Source organism: Gavia stellata, chromosome 1 (genome assembly GCF_030936135.1).
Source record: "Gavia stellata isolate bGavSte3 chromosome 1, bGavSte3.hap2, whole genome shotgun sequence".
In the NCBI taxonomy this organism is placed as follows: Eukaryota; Metazoa; Chordata; class Aves; order Gaviiformes; family Gaviidae; genus Gavia; species Gavia stellata.
Genome location: NC_082594.1, coordinates 21293007 through 21320081, shown reverse-complemented (window position 1 = coordinate 21320081; position 27075 = coordinate 21293007). Strand labels below are relative to the sequence as shown.

At 36.3% G+C, this 27075-nt stretch overlaps 1 protein-coding gene across 1 annotated transcript in view; it reads right to left on the bottom strand.

Moving 5' to 3' along the window:
• The window catches only part of SGCG (sarcoglycan gamma), a 105930-nt gene that overhangs the window by 43208 nt on the left and 35647 nt on the right, over positions 1–27075 (bottom strand). Inside the window, exons 3-4 of the mRNA XM_059825241.1 lie at positions 13539–13640; positions 9118–9205 (exon numbers count right to left, since the gene is read on the bottom strand). Of these exons, the coding sequence (XP_059681224.1) occupies positions 9118–9205; positions 13539–13640 (190 nt within the window). The remainder of the gene's footprint in view (positions 1–9117; positions 9206–13538; positions 13641–27075) is intronic.

Genomic DNA, 27075 nt, shown 5'->3' with positions numbered 1-27075 from the left:
TATTCATCTAGGCATCATCCTTATAAAATACTCTATTTAAATATAAAAAAATAAACCCACGAAATATTGCATTGTAGAATGGATTATTGTGTGTAGAAACCATGGCAGGAGTAGGAGATCATGTTTCTCACACAGTAAGACACACAGTCCTCAGACAGGTAAGGTAAAAAGGAAAGTACTAAAGGAGACAAGGCATGATAATTTGAAACCCTGTATGCAGAGAGGACAGCTGATCTGAGTCTCTCATCCCGGAGCGAATACTTTAATCACTCTATCTTCTGTATAATGGATAATTCTTCTTCCTCCAATTATTTTTTTTTTTAAAAAGAAAGCCATGAGTATATTTTCATAAGGTCAACTCCAGCACTGTGTTTCAGGGGTATTCTATGCATGCCTACTGGATCTGGACAGAGGACAATGTGAGACGACCAATTAAACAGATGGGGCATGACTTAGTTGCCAACATAGCTATCTAGTGCCATTATATGTACTTTGGTGTTCCCTGCCTGGCCTTCAGCTTATTGTAGATGCCCTAGAGTATTTAAGACTTCTACATTGGGCTAGAAGGTCTGACCTGGGGTCTGCAAGGGACCCGAGCCCTTCCAAAGTGTCAGCTTAAGACTGGGCAAGATGAAATCACAAAAGAATGCAAGTCAGAGGTCACCTCTGGAGGTGACCTAGTTCTACCACCTACTCACAGCAGGGTCAGCTTGGTTGGAAGTTAGATGAAGGTGCTCAGGGTCTTGTCCAGGTGGAATTTTAATACCTCTGAGGCAGGGGAGTCAACAGCCTCCCTGGGCAACCTGTTCCCATGCTTAACCATTCTAACAGTTGTATTTTCCCCCCTGCTTCTATTCAGTTACATTTTGTCTCACCACAACCTATGACCGTTGGCTCCTGCCCTTTTGCTGTGCACCTCTGAGAAGAGCCCAGCTTCACCTTGTCTCTAAGGTCCCCTAGAAGCAGGCAGAAATCAGAAGCCCCCTTTAAGCCCTCTTTTCTGCAGGTTAAACAAACACAACTTCTTCAGCCTCTTATACTTCATGTGCTCCCACTCCCTGACCATCTTAATGGCTCCCTGTGGGAGTCTACCCACTTTGCTCATTGCTCTGTCATACTGGAGGGGGCTTAACACAGTATTGTGTGATGCAGTCTTCCAGGGGTGGAATAATGCAGCCCAGTATGCTATTAGCCCTCATTGACACAAGGGTACGCTACAGGTACATGTTCAAGTAGTTCACCAGGGTGAGGGGTGCGTCTTCTTCTGCAGACCTGCTGCAAAGATATGGATCTAGCTCCTTTTTTGGCCACTAACTGCCATCGGGAGTCTTGTTAGCTTTAAGAGGAAAGTACTGTTACACTTGAAATGACTAGGATTTTAGACATACTTAGTTATCTAAATTCTGTAATAGATTATAGTCACAATAAATTTCAGCTATTTTAAGCTAACCTTTACAAATTCATCTGGCATTAACCAATGCCAATAATTCAATTTTCATAATACTTTAAAGGAAGGAAGTATAGAAACTGTCCTCACCTTTAGCAAGAACTATTAGCTTCAAATGATCATCCAATGACTTACGTTAATGCTTACTATAACATATAAACCAAAATATGTTGTTTGGGATTGTAAATTTACTGAAAACTGTGAAAGTCAAGAAGGTTATAAAGTATTTAATAATTCCCCCTTTTTTTTACTCATTTTGAATTCCTTACTCCCATTGAAATAAAGAGAGAATGGGGCTACTCAGATGAGTAATTGCTCTCTGATGAGAGATAGGTATCCACTCCTCCTTTTTCCAAATAAAAAATGATTTCCCAAACATCAGCCTTTTTTTCAGAGCTAAGCTCTGTAGACTTATATGTATATTGCTTTTCTCTTTTTCTAGACACAATTAGAAGAGAAGTGACAGCATAGGATTCAAATCCCCTTGGCCATGTTAAATTTCCCCTTAACTGTGATGCTGGTGTATTTAAGCAAGTTAGCAATGCACGTAACTACCTGATTAACTTCCAGAGGATGTTTAAAGTCTGGCTTAAGTCAGCATTGCTGATCCTGAACATTATCACATATTTCTTCATAAAGATTATCATATTTGGGGACAGGGTGTGTAAATCTTGCTATGGGAAGCACCTTACTATACATGGTACATAGACATCAATGGTATTTTTTTTTGCAGAAGAGGATACTGTTTATTTGAGTCTAAATATTAAACTGTAGCTGTAATGACTAAATTACTTTTATCATAAATAAGTTTTCATGGCGATATGCTTAGCTAGCTTTAACTTAAAAGTATATTAGAATTGTAGAATCATAGAATCATTTAGGTTGGAAAAGACCTTTAAGATCATCAAGTCCAACCATTAACCTAACCCTGCTGAGTCCACCACTAAACCATGTTCATTACTACTTACTTTTTTCTGCTATTTGTTTTAATTCTTTTCAACATTATATCCATTTAAATACACAATGATCTCACAAAAGACTAACAGCATATGCATTTAATATAGAACAGAAACACATCTGCCATGGATTAAAACAGGAAATTAGAAAAGAGGATCAGTTAAAAAGTCCGTAGGATGTTTTAGCAGCCACCTGTCATTCTCTAAATTTTGCCTGATCTGAGTCAACCAAATTTTACTTTGAAATAAAACTAGCATGTATGTCTTGATATGATCAGATTCATTGGTAGCTAAAATTTTTATACTTCTGGAAGTAAAAAACCCTACTTTAATCCCCTTGGAACAAATATTGTAAGTTCTTGATCACAGGAAGACTTAATCACCTCAAAAATACTTCAATGAAGTTTGCAATTTATCGTTCTATTAATTACTCCTATGTTGTATCTTTCCTTCTTATAACCCAGCTGGACAGCAATTAAAGTTGTGCAAATAATAATCTTCCTGCAGCACAAAGATCTCCAAGAAATATGTTCTGGCTTTTATCTTAAAGATAAGAAAGAACTTATTTGTACAAAAATGGAGTTTTTAATGAAAGCCTTCTGGGAAAAATGAAGGAAAAGCTAAATGATTTTACAATGTCATTAATTAAGTCAAGTTTATGAAACTGGCTTCAGGGTTTTCGCTGTAAAAACACCATCAAACTCTTCTTACATACATCATGCTTCATTAACATTGTTTTCTTCCTATTATGTCCCTGATGAAAAAATACCGTCACTTGAAAATGAAATATCAAAATGCTGATAAGAAAACCAGAAATTATTTGACATTAGAAAGTAGCAGTTTATAGGTGGCAATTAATGCTAATGAAGCAATATATTAGGTACTGACACTTATCTGTTTCCTTAGAATGTTGTTGCTGTTTGAAAAAAGAGGGATGGGATAGCACAAATGCTCTCACTGGAACAGCTGTTCAGATTAATGTGACGGACATGAAAATAGTCTCTAGGCAGAATTTTGACTGTGATTCTGTTTTCAGACTGCATAAACCATTTTGGTTTTTACCATATTCCCATGCTTTCTGAGTGGTGCTGACTTCACGTTTCAAAGTGCAGAACAGCTTCATAATACAGTTATCTAAATAATTTCCCTCTAACTTTAAATACTTTAAACTGAACTCCTGACCTGAAGCTACCGATGTTACTGTTCCTTGGTGTAAATGCTTGAACTAGGAGGAGGACGAGCAGTCCGCTGTACTGGAACCTGTTCTCACAGACCTTGCATGACTTTGGAAGCACCTTTCCTTTCTGTTTTTTTTCTCCTGAAAAAGACATATTACAAGCAGAACTTAGGGTCTTCTGTAGGTTGAAGCCTCCTTATATGATCCTTGAAAAATAGATCTTTTCAAAAACTGGCCCTACTTTTCAGTAAAGATAGTTGGAAACATGCTGCTTTTCATCCACTTTCTTAATATTTGGCACCAGAACACCACTGCAAAATCTGACTCTATTATATTCATCTGCTGGTATGCTGTATATGTAAGCATACGTTTACTTAGGTGAAGCATCATTTACTGTTTGGTACCAATATTGCTCTTCAATATTTGATAATTGACTATATAGTCTATATGTTTCTTTTATATGTATTATTTATTTATTATCATTCATTATTGAAAAAGTTTGATAATTTTTTATACTAAATTGCATTGTTATGGCTCAGGGTATAAATCAAAGGTGCTACATTTCTTTTTCATTCTAGGGTTGAATAAGGCTTTGAAGTGGTAAGAACAGGAGTCTTTGAGATGATGGTTAGCAGCTTTCTTCAACTGCTTTCTTGGATTATCAAAGGAAGTTCTAGATATTTCAGTTTTGAAGGTTGATGAGCAAGCTGTGATAATGACATCTGAATGTTATTAATGATTTTAAAGTCAGGAGCTATTCTAATGAAAATAGTTACCATATGTTGTGTAGACGCCCTTGACTTGCCTATAGGCATCTGTCTCCACAGCTTTCTTAATTCCCTCTGACTCTCAATCCTGCACCTTCCCACATCTGTGCCTGGCTTAGATTCCTTCCTGTCTGGTGGCCAGCATTCTTTCTTTAAGTCCCATTTCTCCCAGAAATATTCCCAAAGCAATCACATCCCCATAATCCCTTAGCTAAATGTCCCATTTCCTTTTTTGCTTTAAATTATTATTTTTTAAATTATTTACTTGGTTTTAATATGAGTTTCTTTTGTCATTTATGAGTTTTAAATAATTTTAAGGAGTAACTAACTAATTCAAACAAAATGGGTATCTTTGTCATCCAGAGGGATACTGAAGTCAAAAAAGAGTAAAGCACAGAATTGGTTTGGTTTTTTAGTTATGATCCCTATTATTTTGAAAGTATTTTCTTCCTGGCAAGCAGTTAAATGTATTTGCATTCAGTGAGGCTTCTGAAAGCAGCGTAATTATGGAACACAGTCCAAAACACAAGTTCTACAGCATTTTTAAAGAGCTACAATGTCCAGATAACTCCTGCAAGAGGTATGTCATGCAGGTAAACTGAGGAGCATATAGAAACTTTAAAACAAGAGTGCTCATGGTGGAAGTTGCTTGCATTTGATGTCATTTTAGTATATCTGTGATTCATGAGGGAAACCTTTGTCATTCTTGCATAATCTGTGCCTGTTATCCTCATGTGAGGAATTTCACAGAAACTCCTCAAGTAAAGATTTGTTTCACATCTCTCTTGTCTCCATTGAAGACTGGGTATTTAAATCACTCTTAGTAACTTATTAAAATATTTTAACGGATCATTTGAATCACAGTTTTCTATGAGTTAAAAGGTATTTTTTGATGATCTTATGAGTGATACTATACTATATTGCCATCTTTAGAATGATCCCAAACTTATGTATACAGCTCCTTCTCAATTGCAACTACTCATATTTATAAGATGAATAGAGTATTAAGACATAATTCCAGCATGCTGGCAACTGTGGAGGCATTAATACTTTAGCAAAGGCTTCTGCATATGAAGTAAATCAGCCACACACCTATTTTTCATACTTCTTATAAGGAAACATCATCTTACATGCATGCATTTTATGACTGGCTAAGGACAATGGCTAAAAATATCAAGCTAGGTATAGATGGTCATTTACTTTAACGGACTGTCACTTACCTCAGTCAGTGTTGTTTGACCATATCTTTAGTTATTAACACAGTTCTTTATAATATTAAGTTTTTACTGCTCTTTCAACACTTTTCTATCAGTCTAAAATTAGTATGATTTAATATAAGTAATACTTCTTGTTAGTATTCACAACAGCACCAACTACACCAGACAGGCCGTAACACCAATGAATTAATGAATTTAATAAATGGAATTGCCAGTCAAAAAGAGATTACTTAAACATCAAATATTTCAAATAATATGCAAATGGACTTTAGCACTTCCTTTTGACGTAGTTTTGATTTTCCCAGGCTCAATTCGTTATTTCACTCTCTTACCTAAGTATTTCTTGTAGTAGATCTGAAAAGAGCAAGCCAAAGTGCTGTCAGAACTTCCCTGCTTTAGTGTTGAATTTAAATTGCTTTTATACTCTGACCACTTTTAAAATATTTGAGATGCAGGTCTTCTAGTCTAAACTTTGCTCCTTCCTACTGGTTTCCTCATACATTGCCTAAGCCAGATAGAGCCTCTCTGCACAGCCAGACAACTTTTCGTTTGGACAACACCAAGTGTTGGGCTTTCCCTTAGGAAAAGGTTAAAGAGCTGTGAGATCACAAGGTACAATAACACTGAACTGCACATTACCAGGAATAGGGCCACAAGAGCCAGGTGACGAAAAGCAGAGAATCACAGAATCGCACAGAATCACTAAGGTTGGATGGTAAGGTAAGGTCATCAAGTCCAACCATCAACCAACACCACCATGCCCGTTAAACCATGTCCCACAATGCCACATTCACACGTTCCTTGAACACCTCCAGTGATGGTGACTCCACCACTTCCCTGGGCAGCTTATTCCAGTGTCTCACCACGCTCTCAGTAAAGAAATTTTTCCTAATATCCAGCCTGAACCTCCCCTGGAGCAACTTGAGGCCATTTCCTCTTGTCCTGTCGCTAGTGACCTGGGAGAAGAGACCAACACCCACCTCTCTGCCACCCCCTTTCAGGTAGTTGTAGAGAGCAATGGGGTCTCCCGTCAGCCTCCTCTTCTCCAGGCTAAACAACCCCAGTTCCCTCAGCCGCTCCTCATAAGACTTGTGCTCCAGACCCCTCACCAGGAAAATGGATGGTACTTGCTGTAAATGAGTCACTACTGACAAGACAGTTCCCATCCAGCAGAACTCTCCCCCCTAAACACCACAGTCCATATCCCACAACATGGGTTTGTATTGACCCTTCTCTGTATATCAGGTCTTCAGTTTACAAGTTTTTTTCAATCTAGATGTCTCTAGCCCTACAGAGCAGACTTTTTTAACTTTCTCTTTATTTAAGGCAGCACATTCCATCTCACTTTCTGTACTGCTCATTGTTAACGCTCTCAGAAGAAGAGGAAGAGGTAACTGGGAAAGGGAAAAAGAAAAGAAAAGATGGTCTGAGATTTGTTATTATTTTTGCCATGCTTCATTTTTCTATGGTAAGATCTATACCCTTTGTCTGGCACAACAACTAAAATATCTTTCATTTCAGCAAAATATATCCTTTACACTGCTTTCAGCACTGAAGCTCTCATTGTTAACAAGGAAGATACACTATGGGTGAGTATCTCAGACTGCTCATTTACGGACCTCAGTTACAGTACAGGTGCCAAAGTCCAAACAAGCAATTCATCTGTATCACATTTCAGTGCTGACATTTCTTCCCCAGCAAAGCTTCTTAATTGTTCATGCAGAAACATTGTCTGAGAAGCAATGCACCTTCCACCTGCCAAAGGTATGCCATGTTTCCAGCTTGAAATATGGAGGTGCCTTATTTCCATAGGGACACAGTCTCCTAACTGCATCATGATTATATTAAAATATGATGACAGAACTGAGTTCAGCAGAAATCAGAGCAGCTTTTTTCACTTTCATGCAAAAGCACCTATTAATGATGGGGTCACTCATCTGACAAACTCAACCTAAACTCAATACAGGACCAATATTCATGAACATCTTTATAGCACACCTTTCCTATTAGCAGCTCTAGTTCATGCAGCCTGGACATAGCCTGTCAAACAATTCATCAGGCCTTTGGGCTACTGTCTGACATGATTTTACCTGTGAGTTTCTCAGACTTTGGCAGGGATCAGGTTGGACAAATTAGTGTCGTGGTCAGTGATCTGCTCTGCACTCTACCCTTCCCAAAGGACCTCGTGACAACTTCTTCTCATCAGACAGGATGAGGACATGACCACAGTGCAGGTACAAATCTGGTCCCATGACAGGTATCCACAAACAGTACAGAGCAGACAGAATCAACAGTATATGTGCCATGTCACAGAAATTTTGACCATGTTTTGCCTTCATTTTTGGTCATGTGGTCACTGTATAGTTAATTACTGCAAACTAGTTTAATAACTGTACTAATAATATGAAACTAGAAGTACTGTAGATTTCATACCCTTAATTATTATCAAAATGAGATATTAATGCTACTATCATGTTTTGATAAATATTTAGGGGCATTTTTGTAAGAGGAATAATTCAGGTCTTTATAAATAGCTTGAATTAAAAAAAAGAGATTTGAAAACATTTAAAGGCTAAATTGTGATTAATTGTATAATTATACATTTTAAGGGGAATAGCAGGCTCCTTTATAAGTTATAAATTCTATTTTTTATTTGAAGTTTGTTTGAAAACAGTGAAGCTTGCAAAATGTTCAATGAATTGATATGATAATTCTTCAAACAGGAATTGTCACGGAAGTTACAGTCTCATCAGCATGGAAGAGTTGCTCATCAATGCTCATCTGGGTCCCAATCTAGTAAACTACTTAAGCATATCAGGTTAGTCTTACAGTTAAATAAGTAGGAATTTATGCTTTGCTGCATGAGGGTCTTAGAAGAAACAAATTAATAAATTGTTACATTTTTCTCCAAAGTCAAACAAATGTTGAAAAATATTAACAAAACTAAGAAAAAATCTGTTGTATCTGATACATATTGTTGCCATTCTTGCCTTAAAAATAAGATTTAAAGAGTAAGGTCTGCTTATTCTTGCTGCCAAGATCTATCACCTACATCTGTCTAGATCTATTGATTTCACTCAGTAAACCAATGTATCTTACTGCTACCAAATACAGTAAACCATACAGACTTCCGAGTTGTGAACTGGCATTTTTTTCAGGACATCTGCTTAAATGTTTTAGTCACTGGAATACTAGGAAATGAAGAGAGACATACAGACCTCTCTAGCCATGTTCTCCTGTTGCATTTTCTTAGAAAATGATTTGCAACTGTCAATAGATACTTACACAAGAAAAAGAGTAACTTCTTCAGTGACCTTTCTTGCATAACTCTGCAATAAAGAAGTGCTTCAAATATTTACAGAATTAATGCTTAACTGAGAAATTGAAAATATACTGTTGGTACTTATTGAGTGGCAGCTGGACTATTCAAATATGGCCATACCAGTAAAAAAAAAAATCACGTGTTTAGTGCTTTATATCCTCTAAGCTCCTTGCAAATATTCATTACAATGTTTCCAAAACAGTGAACAAGGAAAAATCACTTAAGACTTACCCACATTTAATCTGCCTGTGACTTCGCCATTTGAATTGCGAGCATTCACAGTCACATTGTGAGTAGACTGGAGAAGCAGTGATGAGTCCTGAAGTACGGAGGAAAAAAAAAGGTAGATACAGCAAAATAATTAGAATTGTTAACAATTTTCAAAATTTAGTCTAGTGTTTATATTAACTCAGTCACTGAAAGAGCTTTGCAGCTACAAAACCATCCACAGATGTCATCAAATAATTTGGGCAGATACTTTTGACTACTTCAACTAGATCAGATTTAAAATAAGGAAAAAATTACAGAGAATAGTTCAGGTGAACAAAATCTGTGTTACTGGCCCAATGAACATGGTTGCTAACATTTTATCTTTTGGAAAAAATGCTTAAGTACTAGATTTACTACATTTCAATACATAATTGAGACTCCTAGATGATAGCCATTTAATTGAAGTGTGAGTATGCCACTTTGTGAATTTATACTGTCATATTAACTTGGTGAGAAACATGCAGGTGCATTCTGCTTCCTCAATGGTCCATGCAGCCTGTATGCTTTGGCTTGATTTTGGCACCTGGCACTGACTCTCCTGGCAAGGGAAGTCAGACAGTGGGTAATGGAGAAAGCAGCAGGTTGACTAGCTCAAAGCTGACTTTAATAGATGACAGTACAAATAAGACTGTCAGTCTAAATGATTTGCACCATGATTTGACCCTAATACACCCTGTGCTGTTCCACATCTGGTGTCCCAGTATACAAAATCACATCTGAAGGTCACAAAGCAATGGCTCTCATATTCAACTTAACACTCCTCACAGGCTGCATCACAGCTGGGACATTTACAGAGCAATCAGACCATCATGCCTACCTATCATTCTGTGCTACTTATGGAAGCCAGGGCACGCCGAGCAGGTGTAATTGGTATCTTCATCTGTCGCTACCAACCTCACCACAATCCAGACTAGCTATGGCAGACAATTCAAAATTTCATGTAATTCTTAGACTGCAGCCAGATGGAATTACTTCACCAAAATCAAAACATCCCCTTGTGTTAACTCATGGCTTGGTGTTGTGCTTGTTGAACTCCTCCCAGGTGATGTAATTTCCATTACTTATTCCCAGACCTTCCACTCAAACTCTCTGTACTTCAGGCTCATTGCAGCCTCCCCAAGCTTCTCCTTGTCTTGAAGAGCAGATGAGTAACTGTTTTGAAAGACCTAGCTGCCCACTCTGCTCCATCAGACTAGATATACGGACAGTAATGAAACAGGTTCATGGCAAGAGACCTGCAGGGGTCATTTGGAAGTGTCCTAAAACTTTGTGAGAAAGGCATTGAGTGGGTTCTTATGTTTTTCTTCAAAAACATAAAGACACCTGAATTGTCTTTAAATGCAGCTGATTTTCAGGAAGATCATACTGGCCACTGTCTTTACTTGATGTTAAGTATCAGAAAATTATCTGGGGACAAAAAGTCTGACCATGCTCATTTGGATCAGCAAATTGTAGCCACACCGGTAGACTTAAGAGGGGAGGAAGTACAGTGCAGTACAGGTGCTTTCATACTAAAGCATACTTTGTATCTGAAGGACAGGAACCTAGTAACTGATAAGAGTGCCTAAGCATATATCAGTTGCCAAAGCATCAGGGAATACGTGATATGAAGAGGTTATAGGTAGCTGACTGCTTGTGACCTCAGAGGTGATACTCATTCCTAGATAAATAAGTGAGTTTCTAACTACTGGAATATTGTTAAAGATCAGTCTCTTTCACATATACAACTTCTGGTACTTTTTCTGAACTCAAGAGAGACTATGCAGCACCTTGAAGAGCTAACCCCTGAAAATTACTCCCAAGTCATGTTCCCATCGTAATTTAATGCTTAAGAGTATGAGGTAACCTGAGAATTTTGAACACATTTTACGTGAAGAATTTGACACTTACCTAATAACAGTAGTAAGAGCAATACACAGTTTGGAGTCCAACTTACACTTAAGTAGGAAGATAGGCTATCTCAAAAGAAGTCACTAAGTGAGCAAAATAAATGAATCTGATATTGTAAATTATATCAGGGAAAAGTGAAAGCTAACAAAATTAATACAAATAATGAAAAGTCTTAGAAAAAAGTAAGCAGTGTGTTAGAATGAACATTAATGGTAACAAGTTAGTATGAAGTGGAAAAGGAAGGTCAACAAAGATCAGGTAAATGTATTACATTTAAGTACATGTGCTAAATGACTCACAAATCTGGGCATCTTTATTACACTTATTCGACTCCCACTGGTTGATTTTAAAAATAAGTTAGTAATTTGTAATATCAAATGTAAAAGCGAATAAACTGAATTCTAGACCTGCAGCTTCCACACCTGTTGTTGACTAATTAAAATCTAGTAACATATTTATAAATGCTCATCTCTTATCTTGCCATGAATATGTATTAGCTAAGATGCAATGGTGTTGCCCACAACTCTGTGCTGGACTTATAATGAAGGCATAAACTTGTAATAGGCTCCAGAGATGATGCACAGCAAGTAGATCTTCTGCTACATATTTTCTTAGCACTTTGGAGACCTCACTAGGTGAGAAAAGCTGTTAGGAGACTGCAAGGAGAAAACTATTAAGACAAGGGAGAAAGCTGCTATGATAGCTGTGAGTGGCCCAACTCTAACAGACAAACTTAGAAAAAGAAATCACAACAAATAAGCAACTTTATGAGAATAAATATATAGATAGCACTCAGGAGATCAAGCTACAGGCAATTAAGCCTCTAGAGACTTCAAATATTTTAAAAAGCAAGCAAACAAACAAAGAAAAAACCTCTGATGAATTATCACTTCATAGGGGGCAGAGACATGCAGTAGCCTGAAGGCTCTAGTTAATGCATGCTACTAATGATCACGATGGGTCATTAGACAGCTAAGCTTATACTAGATGCCGCCACACCTCTTTCTTCCTCTATTGTACTAAATGCATTAAGAGCTGGAAGGAATACTAAAAGAGCACAAATGGTAGCTTAACATTGCATAACGATTTTTTGGGGCAGAGGGAGTTCTTAAGTATTAGCTATGCTGGTCTTAAAAAGTTACATGTCTTATTGGATAAACAACCTCAAGGGAAATTCATTTAAGGATGTAAATAGTTTTCCCACTGCCTATGAGGCAGAAAAGAATACAGCATAAGAATCGAAATGGAAATACAGATTTAGCAATGGAATTTCACCATCTAAGTAAGAGCTGTTCCTGCTACTGGAAATACTTGTTGCAGAAAGAGAGAAAAAGAAAGGCTTAACAGACATAAAATATGTTGGCATTGCTTAAATTTTAGTAATTGAGAATTTTAACTACCTCATCCTAAATCCTACATTAACCAAGTTTTCTGATAAATGTATTTACATTTCCTCTTGCTATAGCAATACAAGCACTAACTTTTCCCTAGTTTCAGAAAAGTCTCATAGCTGGCTATTTCTTCTAATGACTTGGTGAGCATGATTACATGTTTGAAGTAATGAAAGAGCCATATTCATCTTTTACTCTCACTGAATAGTACTTTATTCAATGAAATGTCCCATGGGTTGATGACACTGTTCATAAAACATAGCTTTATTATGTGAGAGTTTAGATTACAGACAATAGTTCTGAAAAATATTCATTTTGTTGGCCAGAAACAGATACCGCTCTACAAAAAATTCACCTGAATAAGTTTCAGAGTTCACGTGGATAATTAAAAACCAATTCAGATTCTCCCTTTCTTCCTTTAAACTCAGTATTTCAATAAAAGTCTTTCATACCATACCTATTCTCAGTGCCATTTTAAAGTTAATCTGCTTAATAAATATTTTCTTTGACCAAGTACATTATTCCTTTTTTACCTCAATAATAATAAAATTTTCTGTCTATGTAAACAAGATTAAATCCTAAATCTTCCCATTTAGTCTTGTAGATTTTATATACATAAATATATAAAGATATCATACATTTAATATTGTTGTCCTAGAAGTGACAAAAACTGAACTTATTAGATAAATTGTAACTTATCCAATAAGATCCATTAATTTTATAGATATTTAAACTATTCGGTAATGGATGAATAAACAAAAGAAGCAGTTTCACAGGGAAGCCTGCATTAAAAAATAAACTCAGTAAAAATAATGAACGACTTTCTACACACTCTTAAAATTTTAGCATTACTTATATACAATGACTTTTACAATTCCTTTTTGAGCTATTTCTTATCACATGCCTAGGAGAAAAATGTTAATTCTACCATAGTATCAGAACATTGACCTAATGATCATGCTTGTAAAGTATGCAAAAATATGTGCGTATACACATACACACACATATATTTCCATGACAGGTGCCTGGACGTTGCCTAAATTCAACTGTTCATAAATGCATTAATTTTATTTTAGCGTTACTGAAGGATTATCTGCTTACCACTCGAGAATGGATTTCTTTGGCATAAAGAGGGAATAAGAATTCTGATTCTCCTTCCAGACGAAGACCTTCTTTTGTAACACGCAGGTGTCCCATTCCAGTCTGACGAGAAGATACAAGAATTATGCACATTTTATTATTGTTGCTGTATTTATTTTTTGTTCTTTTCATAAGCTGGAAATTTCCAGAGCTGCCTGCCTCCAGCCTATTGATAAAGCTACCCATACTAATGCACCTAAAATTTTGAGAATCCTTCATTTCTTCCAGGAGTATTTTTCTATAAGAAATTGTCACTTTCAAGAAAAAGATATTAGAAGTTGGGACTTTTTTTTTTGAGGAAAAAATCCAGTATTACAGTCATTAACTTAAAAGGAAGTGCATTTGTATTGTCTGTGCTGAAATACTCTTTGCATTTGCTTATTGTCATGAACAATAAACTTTTACACATGAGTACTCACATAAAACAAACCTTATGTTAACATCTCCAGGTTTATTCTATCAATAATGTATTTTATGAGGAATGCAATACTTCTAAGCCTATTAAAGAGACAAATAGGGTTTTTTATTTGCTTCCATTGTCAGTAATTTTTTCTTTCTTTTTAATTAATTTTTCATTCCTTGGTTTATTTTTTTTCTCCTCTAATTTTAGGTCAAGGCTCTCTCTCTCACACTATCACCTTCATTTCTCTCTGTCACCTGCTTGTCAGTTTTTGTACCTTCCTTATTCTCTCTTAGTCACTTCCTCCCAATTTTAGCCCAGTTGTGCTTTCCAGCCCATGTCTTATTTCATTCTTTTTACTTTCTTTCATCATTATCATAGAATTGATAATGTCAAAAATGAGTGAGGAATTACTTCAGTAACTACATCTGAAGACTTGCAGGCTTCAGCTGCAAGGTATTTCACAGGTATTTAGATAATTTATAAAGGATTCACCCCTCCCCCTGCCATAAAAAGTGAGAGAAAACTTGGCAAAAAATTTGCAGCCTTACAGCTCAGCCACGCACACAAATATTTCAAGTCAACTGCTGCAAAGTACAAGGAGTAGGTGGGAGGGCTAAATAATAAACAATAAATCCAAAAAGTATTTCCACTCCAAATATTTTTCAGGTTGTTTTGCATGTAAGCAGAGAAGAAGAGAGACATGACAGGCCACTGATGATACATCAATAACCTGTTCATCTAATGAATGATGACTACTGCTGGAAAAAGTTGTAACTTTAAGAGACTAATTATTTTCAAATATGGTATATTCTTGACAATAAGATTATATATATTTATATATATATACACAAATAATGCTGAATAACATGTTTAACCAGCCTTCAATGAAAAACAGTAGCTATTTTGTTTTAACAGACTTGAAAAGAGATAAAGAGAGAAACAAGCTTTGCTTAAATTGATAAGAAATATTCATGTCAGCAGTTCACTCCACTGGAGAGTACAACCGTGATTCTTCCTCAGCAAGGATTTATTTCAGGGAAGAGGCTTTTGCAATAGACATTTATGGAATCTGTTATTCAGTGTCAAATATTTTACTGCTTTGAAATACCTAATGTACTGACTTTTCTCATTGGAAGAAGATACAATTTCTAAATTCTAGACCATTGCAAAGCTTTTAAAAAGTACCTAGTATATACTGATACATCTCATGAGGCAAAACTAAAATAATACCTATGATGAGCCTCCTATGGCTTTCATAATCACAATTCCTAGGCAACACTGAGTGATTTAGAAATATGTTTTTCTAGTGAAGACTATGGACAGTTTTTTCTAACTTGTAACACAAAACAGAGATGACTTAAACACCATAAAACCACGAAGGATTTAAGACAAACACTTTTGAAAAATATGACATGAAATATCAAGATATTCTAAGGAAATACCACTAACAAATGGCTCTCATTTAATTAACTAAATTTAGTATCTCATTATTGCTCTGATCTCATGCCTTTTCTCATCCAGTGAAAGTAGATTATATTAACCATCAGGTTTAAACACAGCTTGCATATTTTTCCTGGAATATAAGGAACTAAATAAACAGTATATTATAGAGTAGGTATAAAAATGACATTGAAATTTAAGAAGGCAGAGAAAGAAGTAGCAATTAATTCTTGCTCTGAAGCAGATCAGGGAAAATTAACAAACTCCTGGGTGGCAATCTCTATCTTGCCTTTGGCTTTGCCAGGAGAAAATTTTTAGTAGAGACAAAAAACCTATAAATTATGTTGAAAAATAAGATTATGCAATTTACTCAGCACACTTTTTCTAATGGATTCATATTTTTCAGCAACGATTATTCTAAAAATGCTATATAGACAAAGGAATGTCTTTGACATCAAGAATAATATGCCATGTGACAAAAACTTAGTGCTTTAACTTACATATAAGTTCTTATTTTTCAGTAAAACCAGTCATATCACTCAGGATTACTTTGTTTAAGTCTGTCCTCAAGTATGTACTATTTTTGTCATCAGATATTTCATTTAAGCATTGCCACAAAGCTCTCATTCTCACATATTTGAATAAGAGCCTCATTATTCATTCTCACTGACAACTCGGGAAGTGCAAAACCATAGAAATTTAGATTTGGATTACCTGCACAAATGACCATCTGTGGTGACGAACAGATAAACTCTGTAACACGCATAAGAACAACAAAAATGTGGATTTCATATAATGATCCTCACTTCTATTACCATTGTGACTGTAAACAATTATTAATTCCCTAGTACCATGATATTTGAGCATCTCAAGATGTAAAAGTACTGAGTTATGCAGTACTGCGAGACAGAGAAATTCTATTATCCCCCTTTTATAATTGGCGAATTGAAGTTACATGGAATGTAAAAGAGAGGGATTTAGGATAAACAACCACCCTAATGCACTGAGATCCAATGATAAGTTCCATAAAAAGGAGGAGTATAATAGTTACACATAATGTTCTCTCAACAACCACTCTGCTTCTTACATTACCATTTAGGAGAAGCCAATTATTATTTACTGAATATTGTGACTTCCTCAGTGATGAACAACCTTGATGCTTTCAGTTTAATTATGTTCCTATTCAAATAATTGAATAAAAAATATTTTTATTGACTTGAGAAAAGGGTCCAAATTTCAGTTAGATGCAGACTTTGATGCAGTTATACAATAAGCTGTTGATTAGTTGGTTTCCAGGTTGGACTCGATGATCTTACAGGTCTTTTCCAACCGTACTGATTCTGTGATTCTGTGATTCTGTGTGATTCTGTGATTAGGGGAAAAAAGTGCTTCATTAAACATAGTGGATGTATGGCAAGTCTGCACTCCTGCTATCCTGATGTTGGTGACTTGTCACTGTGTGAGTGTGCTGGCCCTGAGTTGTAACACATTGCTGTGCATATAATCCTGAGGCTCATGTTTTCTAATTCATCAAAGCCCCCAGCGAGACAGGGACTGAGCTGTACAGAAGAGGAGGATGAAATGGTGTCTCTGTAGACACTGAGTAGATTTTGCTATGCTGCAAGGAGTTGACTGGTGTGGGAACTCCTGGCAGCTGCCAAACCCTTATGCACCAAAGATGCGATTTAGCATTAGTGTTCACAAATGTGTAACCAGTTTTACTTTCAAAACTGCAAGGCAGTTTCTAATTGGAGTAACAGAATGTCTTCAACAGCAGTTGAAGAATTTTTTATCAGTTGAAAATGCTCTCAAGGAGGTAAAGTGTTTGCAGAAACAGAGCCAAGGCCTTCTACAAGAAATTCAAGCTCTGAGTGTGTTCAAGCCTCATAAAAGTTCAACAAAAGGCTCTTTGATTCAGAAATCATGGTCTAAAGGCTATTTGACAGATATTCAGCAGATTGTCTACATTAAGATACTCTAAACTACCTGAAATGAGTAGCCACCACTACTAGAATCCTAGGTAAGATTCATTGTTCTATGGAGCATCTGGACGGGAGGACCATCATAGATGGGTTATCGCTCTCTTAGACTCCAGACACAACAAATGTAAAATATTTTTCCTCCAACATAATGGGAAGCAGTTCCATTCCCCACAAAGCCAGTAGAGAAGTGCACTATGTCCACAAGCTGTGGAAAGGCCTTTAAGTTTCTTTCAGAGGACCACAGAAGGACTGAGTCCTTCATCAGGATCAAAAAGTTCCAAAAGTCATACTGATGGTCTGATGGTATGACCGCTGCCTTCTGGCTGTAAGTATCTGTGTTGAGGAAAATATAGACATGACTGGATAAAGCAAGTTTGACAGTGTTGGTATGGCTAGTGCTAAAGGCCTGTCTTGTTAAAACAGGATGCAAGAACTTTCCCTGTTTCATCTGTTGTCATAGTGGAACCTGCTAATCTGGCTCATGACCAAGAAAGTCACATGGAAAGAGTTGCACATGGCACATTGCTGTAGGACTACTAGGAGTGGAAGCAAGCAGCTGTAGCTCTAGGGCTCTTGCACTCAGTGACTTGCTCTCAGGCAGCTGAGCCTCATGCTGACTGTGTCTTACGTAGTCAAAAGAGCATCAGATGAAATATTTGGGATTTATCTCCCAAGCCAATATAATAATGTAGAGCTCTGCTGCTGTAGGCATGTGGACCTTAAAAATGAGAATGAGGCATGAGGAACATTCATTCAGTTTATGGTGAGTATTTCTAGTCACCTAAATTCAATCAATTAATTGTAACTTGCATTTTCCTTTTAACATAGAAATTGATACACATGGGGCTCACGGTATCAGGTCAACCACTCTTCTTATATCATCACTGTTTCTGCACCTTCTCAGTATTAGACTAAATTGCAGTCCTCAGGCTCCTCTAAACAATGGAAATTAAACTTTGGTCTTTGTATCAGCTAATAGCTGCACAGGTAGATGTTTATTTTCCTCTTTTGGGGAGAGATCAAATACTGGAAAGACAGGCGTATCCATATGTTACAGTGGTTACAACAATAAAATCTCTAAGTTGATCCAAACATTAGCTTTAACATGCACTCAATTCAAATTAAAGTAGCTCCTGTCTCAGAAGTTAATACCATGTTTGATTTGTAATACCTGCTCCCTGAATATTCAAATCTTCCAAATATTAGAAGTCCACACATGCTGTAGCTGCTGATTGGAACTGATAATGATATTAACTTCAGAGCAGGGAGGATGCAGCACTTCCATTCAGATAACACCTTTTCTTACTTATAGGATACTTACATCCTACTTTTAGGGGAGCCCAGGGAAAGACCTTGGCAAGTTCAGACCAAGCCATCATTTGTTGTGCCCCAAAGCTAGTTCAATTAATGGCTTTATAGATCCAGCTTTCACTGCAGTACTTCTTGCAGCAATTACTATTTAGAGAAGTTGCTTTGCAAACAAGAGCGTACTGTTTCATTGAGATAATAGGGCTGTGGGTAGAGATTGTTAAAGAGCAATCAGCAAAACAGGATTGCTAATGAATCTGATGAAACTCTCTGTTTGACTTACAATATCTATTTTGGAGCTAAGTACGTGCTTGGTATAATAACATTACTGATGCCTCATCTCATTTTCTGTTGCAAAGACTCTTATTTCCTGTGCTCAGACAGAGAAGGTTATCTGACTCCTCTTCTTAGATGACAGTGGAGTCTTTTCTGTCAAAGACATTGGTCAAATCAGAGCCCTTAGCAACAGCAAGCACTCATGGTATAGAAGTTAGTCTCACCTGGCTTAGGGCTGGATACAGACTAAAACACCCTTGCAGATATGGCTAGAAAATGGGTAGGTCATATTCCATGACCTAGAAAAGTAGATGGCCACTATGAACTCAACAGTTTTGTAAGGAAATGGCTACGGAAGATGCAAATTCATCATACCATTGACATTTGCTTAGTTTTGATAAGATTCTTTCATAAAACAGAATTAATATTTAAGATGCATACTTTCAAGATATTTTCAGATACTCTTTGTCCTGATACATAGAATAACAGACTTTCTTACATAAAGAAAGGTATTAATTACAACAGGTATTACTCAAGAGGAAAAAACAGCTTCTCAAAACAGATTCATTTCCAGCTTCATTTCCTTGTTTGGCAAGGACCAAATTCTGCCTCTGGTTCTGTACTGCACACACATTTCAAAGCTGGGTAATACTCAACTAATAAAAATGCCATTACATCTGGCATTACATCTCCTGTGGCCGATTTACTCAACATTAGAAAAACAGACTGCTACTCCCACTGCTACATATATTTATTTAGGAATTGAGTTTTTGTAAGTTGGGTAATTTATTTTATTATATTAACATTTGTATTTATGCAACTTAGCTAAAGAAATGGAATTAAATCTTTTCCTTTGATTCGTAAATGTTGTCAAAAGGATTTTCCTCACAACAACAGTGCATGATGTTTATTTCTTTAATTCCTCTGAGGAATCAGGGATATTTGCATGGTGTGTATGATTACACAGCCTATGTATTGATTCAATATTGTAAATCCTATAATTTGTACTAGGGGACATTTCATCTTATGGTCTCAGTGCTCTACGCCTTGTGTAAGCACACAGTGACAAGCATCTCCACCCTGACAAAATTTGCTGTCTAAATAGTCAAGATGACAAAAATGTGAGATGAAAAAAGGACAAAGAGATGTTGCTTTCCTCACAATGTTGAGGAAGTCTACAGCTCTGTGTGAAAGAACAGAATGAAATATTTTATCTTATGTATTGTCTTGCAGCTATCATGCAAATTTATTTTTAAATGATATTATCATATTAAATAGCAACCACTGCAGTATATCGCAATTAAACCCAGATCATCTCCAATAAGAACACAACCTCATTTTGAATTACCCAGCCTTCCCCTCATCTCAGTATTACTGATTAAATAAAGTTTAAGAGCAGAGTTTTGGTTACCTTTGCTAAATGCCATTATGACGATTTTTTTATTAATGGTACAAAAATTTAGTGACCACAGAGATTTTACACATAAAAATATAATCACCTACTATGATGCTTCTCTAATGACATTACTGATAGGTGCATTTTTGTAACTTTTATCGAGCAAAATGGAAAACAAATCTTTTCCATTTTCCCTACAGTGCATCACAGCAAGCTCTACTCTAGCAATGACAATAATAACATCTTTAAAACAATGGCATAAATATATGCTATACATCAATAAAATGGTAGCTTAACATGTATTTGCATTAATTAATCATAAAATATACCTAAAAAATAACAGTTACAACAAAGAAATTAAATATAAATTTGGAAAGGGTGAGTGCTTTTTGCAGTTCCTGTTGGATTACATTTAGAATTTTTGGCAATTTCCAAACCATGCCCTACTCCATAGCTAGGACCTCATCATACACTTTCACATTTTTTGTTTGGTTAAAGATGAAACAAGAAAATTTTGAAAAACAAAACAAAACTGTTTTGCTCTCAGGAAACAAATTTTTCAACATAAGAAGTCAGGAGAAAGTTTTAGGGCAATTGATGTATTTCCCAGCACAGGTAATGAGGAGTTTTTAATTCAATTAAATTTTCATTTTGTATTATTTAATTATTATTACACTTCATTCAACTACATTTTCCCCACAACTTTATGTATACAGAAATGTATATTTGGAAAAGTTTAGTAAGGAGTCGTACAGCTATGTATTAGGCAATTTAAGTATGGAGAAACATGAATTCTCATAATTTTTTTATCTGAGCAGACATGAAGGCACAGACAAGGCTGTTAACTGTAAGTTATTTTAAAAGCCAAAAAAAGAAATACTTTAAAATATATCAGACTGTTGCAAGATGTACACAGAATATATATGGAGATGTCACTTGGACACTCACTGAAAAGAAAGTAGGACAACTATTAGAGCAAAAAATGAATGGACAAAACAGGTGATGGAGGTTATGGGACATTAAGAAAGTAAAGGTGTGAAGATCTGGTACAGACCTGGGGAAGGCCTTTGAGGAACCAAGAATATAAGGACTTTACATTTAGTTCTGTAGACAGGGCAGGTAGGTTTCTTAAATTGAAGGACTGAAAATGGGAAAACATATGCTAGATAAAAAGTAATGGAAGAAATTGTAGGAGTGGTCACGTGCTTCTAGAACTTACAGGCTCAGTGATTTGTAAAAACAGTAGTAAGGCTACTAGTAAGATGTTTATTACATATCTGAAAGTCTTCAAAGACCTGCAAAGAATCACAGAAACCATTGGATGTCTTGTTAATTCACACTAAGGGAAACAAAATTGGCATACAGCTTAGCCACAGGCTATTGTATGATTCTTCTGAAGAATGATATATCCAGTTCTGACTCTGTCTTCTACATAAACCTGTATGGAAACAGTTTCTGTGGGGGGTAAGAGGGAGAATCAATAAAACAGCAGAACACCAAAGGTATAATTCAATATTTATACTCCCGAAATTGTCTGGCAGCCAGATCTCTACATTTTAGGAGAACGGACTTTTAAGTTTGGATTAATCTTATCAAAACTCGTATCTGTTTAATGGGAAACTGCTTGTTACATAATACTTATTGTCCTTTCCTATTGTCATGCTCACAGGTCCCAATCTGGATGGAGCCCCTGTTGTGCTAGACATTGCAGAAACACACAGAAGGTATTTATTATCTGCAAGACAGACAACACATGAACTGGAACATGACATATAAACTATTTAATTAAATAGTCTTAGGGAGCCTTTATCTGAGAACAGCAGTTACTTTTCTGTCTCACTGATTTCTTCCGGAGCTCGGCAGGCTCAGGTCATTTTAGTGTCAGTCTCAAAACTGACACATCCTAAGAGTCCCACACGGAAAAACAGCAGTTGAGGAACTCTGCACAGTGAATGTGTCTGATCAGATGGCTGGATTTCATACATGAATGTATAAGCAATTATTTGTATATGGAGTACAGAAATAGGAATCAAACCCAAGTTGTTATTTTCTCCACATCATGGTTATTTCAGTGGGCTGGGCGTGACTTTGTGTACTAAACTGCAGAGTAGATGCACGCTGCAGTGTGTCCCCCATCACCTGGGTGAGTACCCCTTTGGGAAAGTGGATTTTGAGCAGGAGATGGCCTGCAGGCATCAATCCTGTAAGCACCTGGACACCTGAAATCAGGGGTGGAGCTCACATGCAGGCAAGGCGCAATCAGGGTGTGCACTTGGATCCAGGCACTGGGAAGTCCCTGGGTCCCACATTTTGGAAATGCTATTTGTTTTCATCAGTGTCCTCAACCTCAACCATTCTGTGTCAACTTACGTTATTCTAAGAAATGTTACAGTAAATTTTCACTGAGTATGTGAATCTAATAGTATGATTGAGTAAATGATGATCTAAAAATATATAAAAAGTCTTTAGGAAGATTTAAACTCTTCTATGAAGTCAGCTGATAGCACTAGAAAAACCAGACTAATTTTCATGGACAGAGAGACCTTTTTCAGGTCACACTTGAGCTACACAAACTGTAAATTTCACCAGCTCTATCATTCATCGTTCCTATTTCCTACATTAGAACAGCTCTGCTTGCTCCTGGGAGCAAAAATACGTGCCAAAAACCCAGGAAAATGTGCAGTTGAACACTACTGATTGTGTCTGGTCTCAGAAAAGATGGTGATACACCAGACCATGAGATCAGAACGTCTGGTTTTCCTTTGGGTTTATGGGTTTGCCAAGAGCAGCTTCATTTAAGTTCCCCATACAACTTACAACTAGCAAAGCAGAACCAGAAGCTGCAGTCAAGCTCTTATGAGCTCATCTGTACACAGTTCTTAAACTTGCATTTTAAACTGTCATCTCACTGCACTCAGATTTTTTAAAACTCTTTATCAATATTAAAAATTATTCCAACAGTGAACTTACATTTTTTTATTTAAACAAGTGTTCTTTTTCACTCTTTTACATACACATGATTTGATTCATAATATAATTCAGATCAATCAAATGCTTTAAGAAAATACATTTTATATATGTAAGTATATATCACACTACTGAGAAGTCTTACTTTCTTTGACAACAGCTTTTCTGCAGTAAGTATCTCAGTATCTTTCTTTTCAGCTGTTACTCTTTGCATAAAGTATTTAAATATTCACCATCTGACAGAGACAATGGGAATCACTGTGGCCTGGCTGGAAGCAAATTATATTTAACTTAACGGAAAAATAGCAAAATACAGCTGTTCAGGATTATTCAGAGTAGAAGCTATGGAATATTGGTGTTCTGACATGAAAATATTTTAGTGAAAATTAGGATGAGAATTTGTGAATAATTAAATAAATATTTTATTTCATTTGAGTATTAAAAAATGAAACATTCTCAAAATGGCAACTAATTCCACGGAGCATACACTGTTAATCATAAAACACATGGAAAGGCTGTACAAGTTCATTAGTGTATGTCTTTGCAGTGAAGGAGAACTCTTGCTGTGAATGAGTTTACCATACCTTTTATTGCTGTCTAGTCTGGTTTTAAATGTTCCACGAGTGGGCATCTCCAATTTAATAAGGCATGCTATTACACTGTCAGAAAGTGTTACTTGATTTTCAGCTAAAATTTTGCTTTCTTTATTCATCACATTCCTAGCTTTGTATTTTTCATATTTCCTTAAGTAATTCCTGCCATCTTTGGTGCCTGAATTTGTCAAGTGCTTAAATAGTTGTTTACACAAGTGTTTGATTATATAATCAGTTAATTTCTTTCAAAATACATACAATGTTTATAGATCTAGACCAGTATCATTATCAGCCAACTAATGTGTATATATAGTAAGATTACATATAGTTAGCTTTTCAACATTTTCTTATACAATTAAATATAAATAAATTGATATCGCCTTACAGAAAACTTCGAAAAACAATTTAAAAATCTTTTTAATTCTTTGTCTATATTCATTATTAATTGCCCATGAGAACCCAAGATGATTAGCAGAGTGGTATGTCTGTGATAAAAGTTTCTGGGAACACGTATATGGGTAGAGCACTCACTAATTACAAGTAAGCCAAAAGAAGACAATACCTGTGAGTAATATTTGGAAAACCCTGTATTTGTTTGTCTAACTGTAGCAATTGTCCTATTTATTACAGTGCCAGAAATACATGTACATAAAAGAGAAACTGGAAGTAAAGACCACACTGTAGTCTAAATGTGCAGAGACCTTCCCAGTTGTCATTGCCTATGTGTCTATGTCTGGCTGAAGTGCAGGCATGAGAGCAGGCTAAACCTTTGTCCTGTTCTTAGGAAGAACCATGCTTAGAATACACATTGATGGACTGGACACTGTGTGCTTCCCCCTCCCTATACCAAGTTCATTCCTGTCATGATAGGATGATCCATAGGTTGTTCTAAGGCTTACTATTAGGGTTTGACTTTCCTTTTGTTAGTGACTCTTACGATTGAGTGCAGATTCGAATCACATTTGACTGACAGTGCATCTAAAACTATAAAGTTTTAGTTGCTTTCTAGCAAGAGTTGCCTCTCTTACTCACACTGTGCTTAAAATTTTTGTCAGAGAAAAACCTGTGCCACATGCCAAACTCCACAGTGGAGAAAGGCAACTAGTTATCCTGGGAAACACTCCTGTTTCATGACTGTCTGTCCTTATCAACATGAAATACAGCACAATTGCCTTGACCTTTCTTATTCCAGGAGACTGTGGTAGCTGTGGCATCCACTAAACCCCATGGAAACATGGGTTTCTCCACCAGAGGCTAAAAAAAGTTAGGAATAATCTTTGGCACATGACTGTTCCTGGCGTTATGATAATGTAGCATAACCTAGATGATATCATAACTGAATTAATGTGGGGTTACTGAACAAGATTTGCTAGTGCATCAGAAATGGTAATGATCTAATCAGGTGCATTTTTCACACCTGAGTTTTAGAGTACTAGCATGACGATCTATGTGACCTAAATGACAATGTGTGACCTAGCATGACAACAGTGACCTAAAAATTTTCGTCCAAGTCTTCACTGATTACAGTGTTGACACAATGGATCAGTAGAAATTCTCTATTGATAGCAGGGTAGGACAGCTAAAGATTGTTATATTCAGGACAAAATGTGAAATCAGTCTCATGAAGTTAGTTTTCTCTAAGGAATATAAAAATAATGGAAAAGTAAAAATGCAAAAAAGAAAAAAACCACCCCTCAGAAATCACTGAGGCAGCAATGCAAGCAAACGATTATAGTTGTGAAATTGTATCAGTTATGTAACAAACTGAGAAGCCAAATACCTCTTGTTAATGCTGCCTACTGAGCAGCTGATCTCCATAAAGCTTTCAGATGCTCAGTGTTGTATAAAACATTGTTATACAGATTAGCTCAACACTGTCCAAGTTGTCCAAATTGTTTGCCAGTCATGCAGCCTTCTAGTCATGTCAATATGGAATTTATAAGTTGGACAATTAGTATGGAAGATACTTAAACAATTTAAGGATCAAATTCCAAAAAATAGATCCTCAAAAGTCCTGCTCACTTGTCCCAGAGATCTAGGCATACTAATATTCTTGCAGTTAAATTATCTGATCACCACTGGACATGAACACAATCAAAATCTCGTAAGTGCCTGCCTTATGACTAAAGTCTACAAGGATAACGAGGGACCCCATGAAGAGGTATTGATGTCCTTTTAGTTAAGAACAAGTGGTTGCAGGACTCAACTGGGTTGTTGCACTCCCAGATTAAAATTCCTCCTTTCCATGGGAAAATCTGATCTTGTATCTTCTTCATTCTCTAACCAACAGATTATAGTACATTTGATGTTGGGAATCTTTTACTCTCTTTTTTTCTAGTTGGTTCTACATCATATACATTCATTAAATATTAATTGGAGCAGAAGCTACAACAGAAGCTTCTGTCTGCAAGGTAAGCGCCATGATCATCTGACAGCTAAAGCATGTGTTACCTCCAGCCCATATAAATCAAAACAGTTTCAATTAGAAAGACTGAGAAATGTCCAATTCTGTAGTCTATGCCACAATAAGGATTTGGAAAAAAACCAACGAGAGTAAGGAGCATTCTTGCATTCCATATATTCAGTATTTCTCTAGTTAAATATTTTAGGATCTGATAGTGTCTAGAAGGATGAATTTTCATCTCATATGATAGTGTCTAGTCTAGTACAACTGATGGCTTTGAAATTTAAATGTTATAAGCCACGAGTCAGTGGACCATTTTAAAATTACGCAGTCATTTTGATCAATTAAGACAACAAGGTAAAAGAGGAATACATTTTTCCTGTGAAGCATTTATCTTCTCTTTGTCAGAAGCATAAGAAAGATTAATAATGAGTTTTTCAGAGGAAATCATCAGTGTAACATTATTCACAGAAAAAAAAGGTATTCTGTCTTGGGAACATCAGACGGCCAACCACAAGGCAAAACTTACAAACAGAAATGATGCTAAAGTTTGTCAATACCTCTCTTCTGTTGGGAGGCTCAAAACTGGAGGCTGTATTATATGCATGCTCTAATGAATGCTGTGTAAAGGGAGAGAATCACTTCCCGTGGTCTCTGCCTCTGCCCTTGTTCACACAGCCCAGGAAGCTCTTGGCCTTGGTTGCTGCCAGGATCACTGTTGGCTCATGC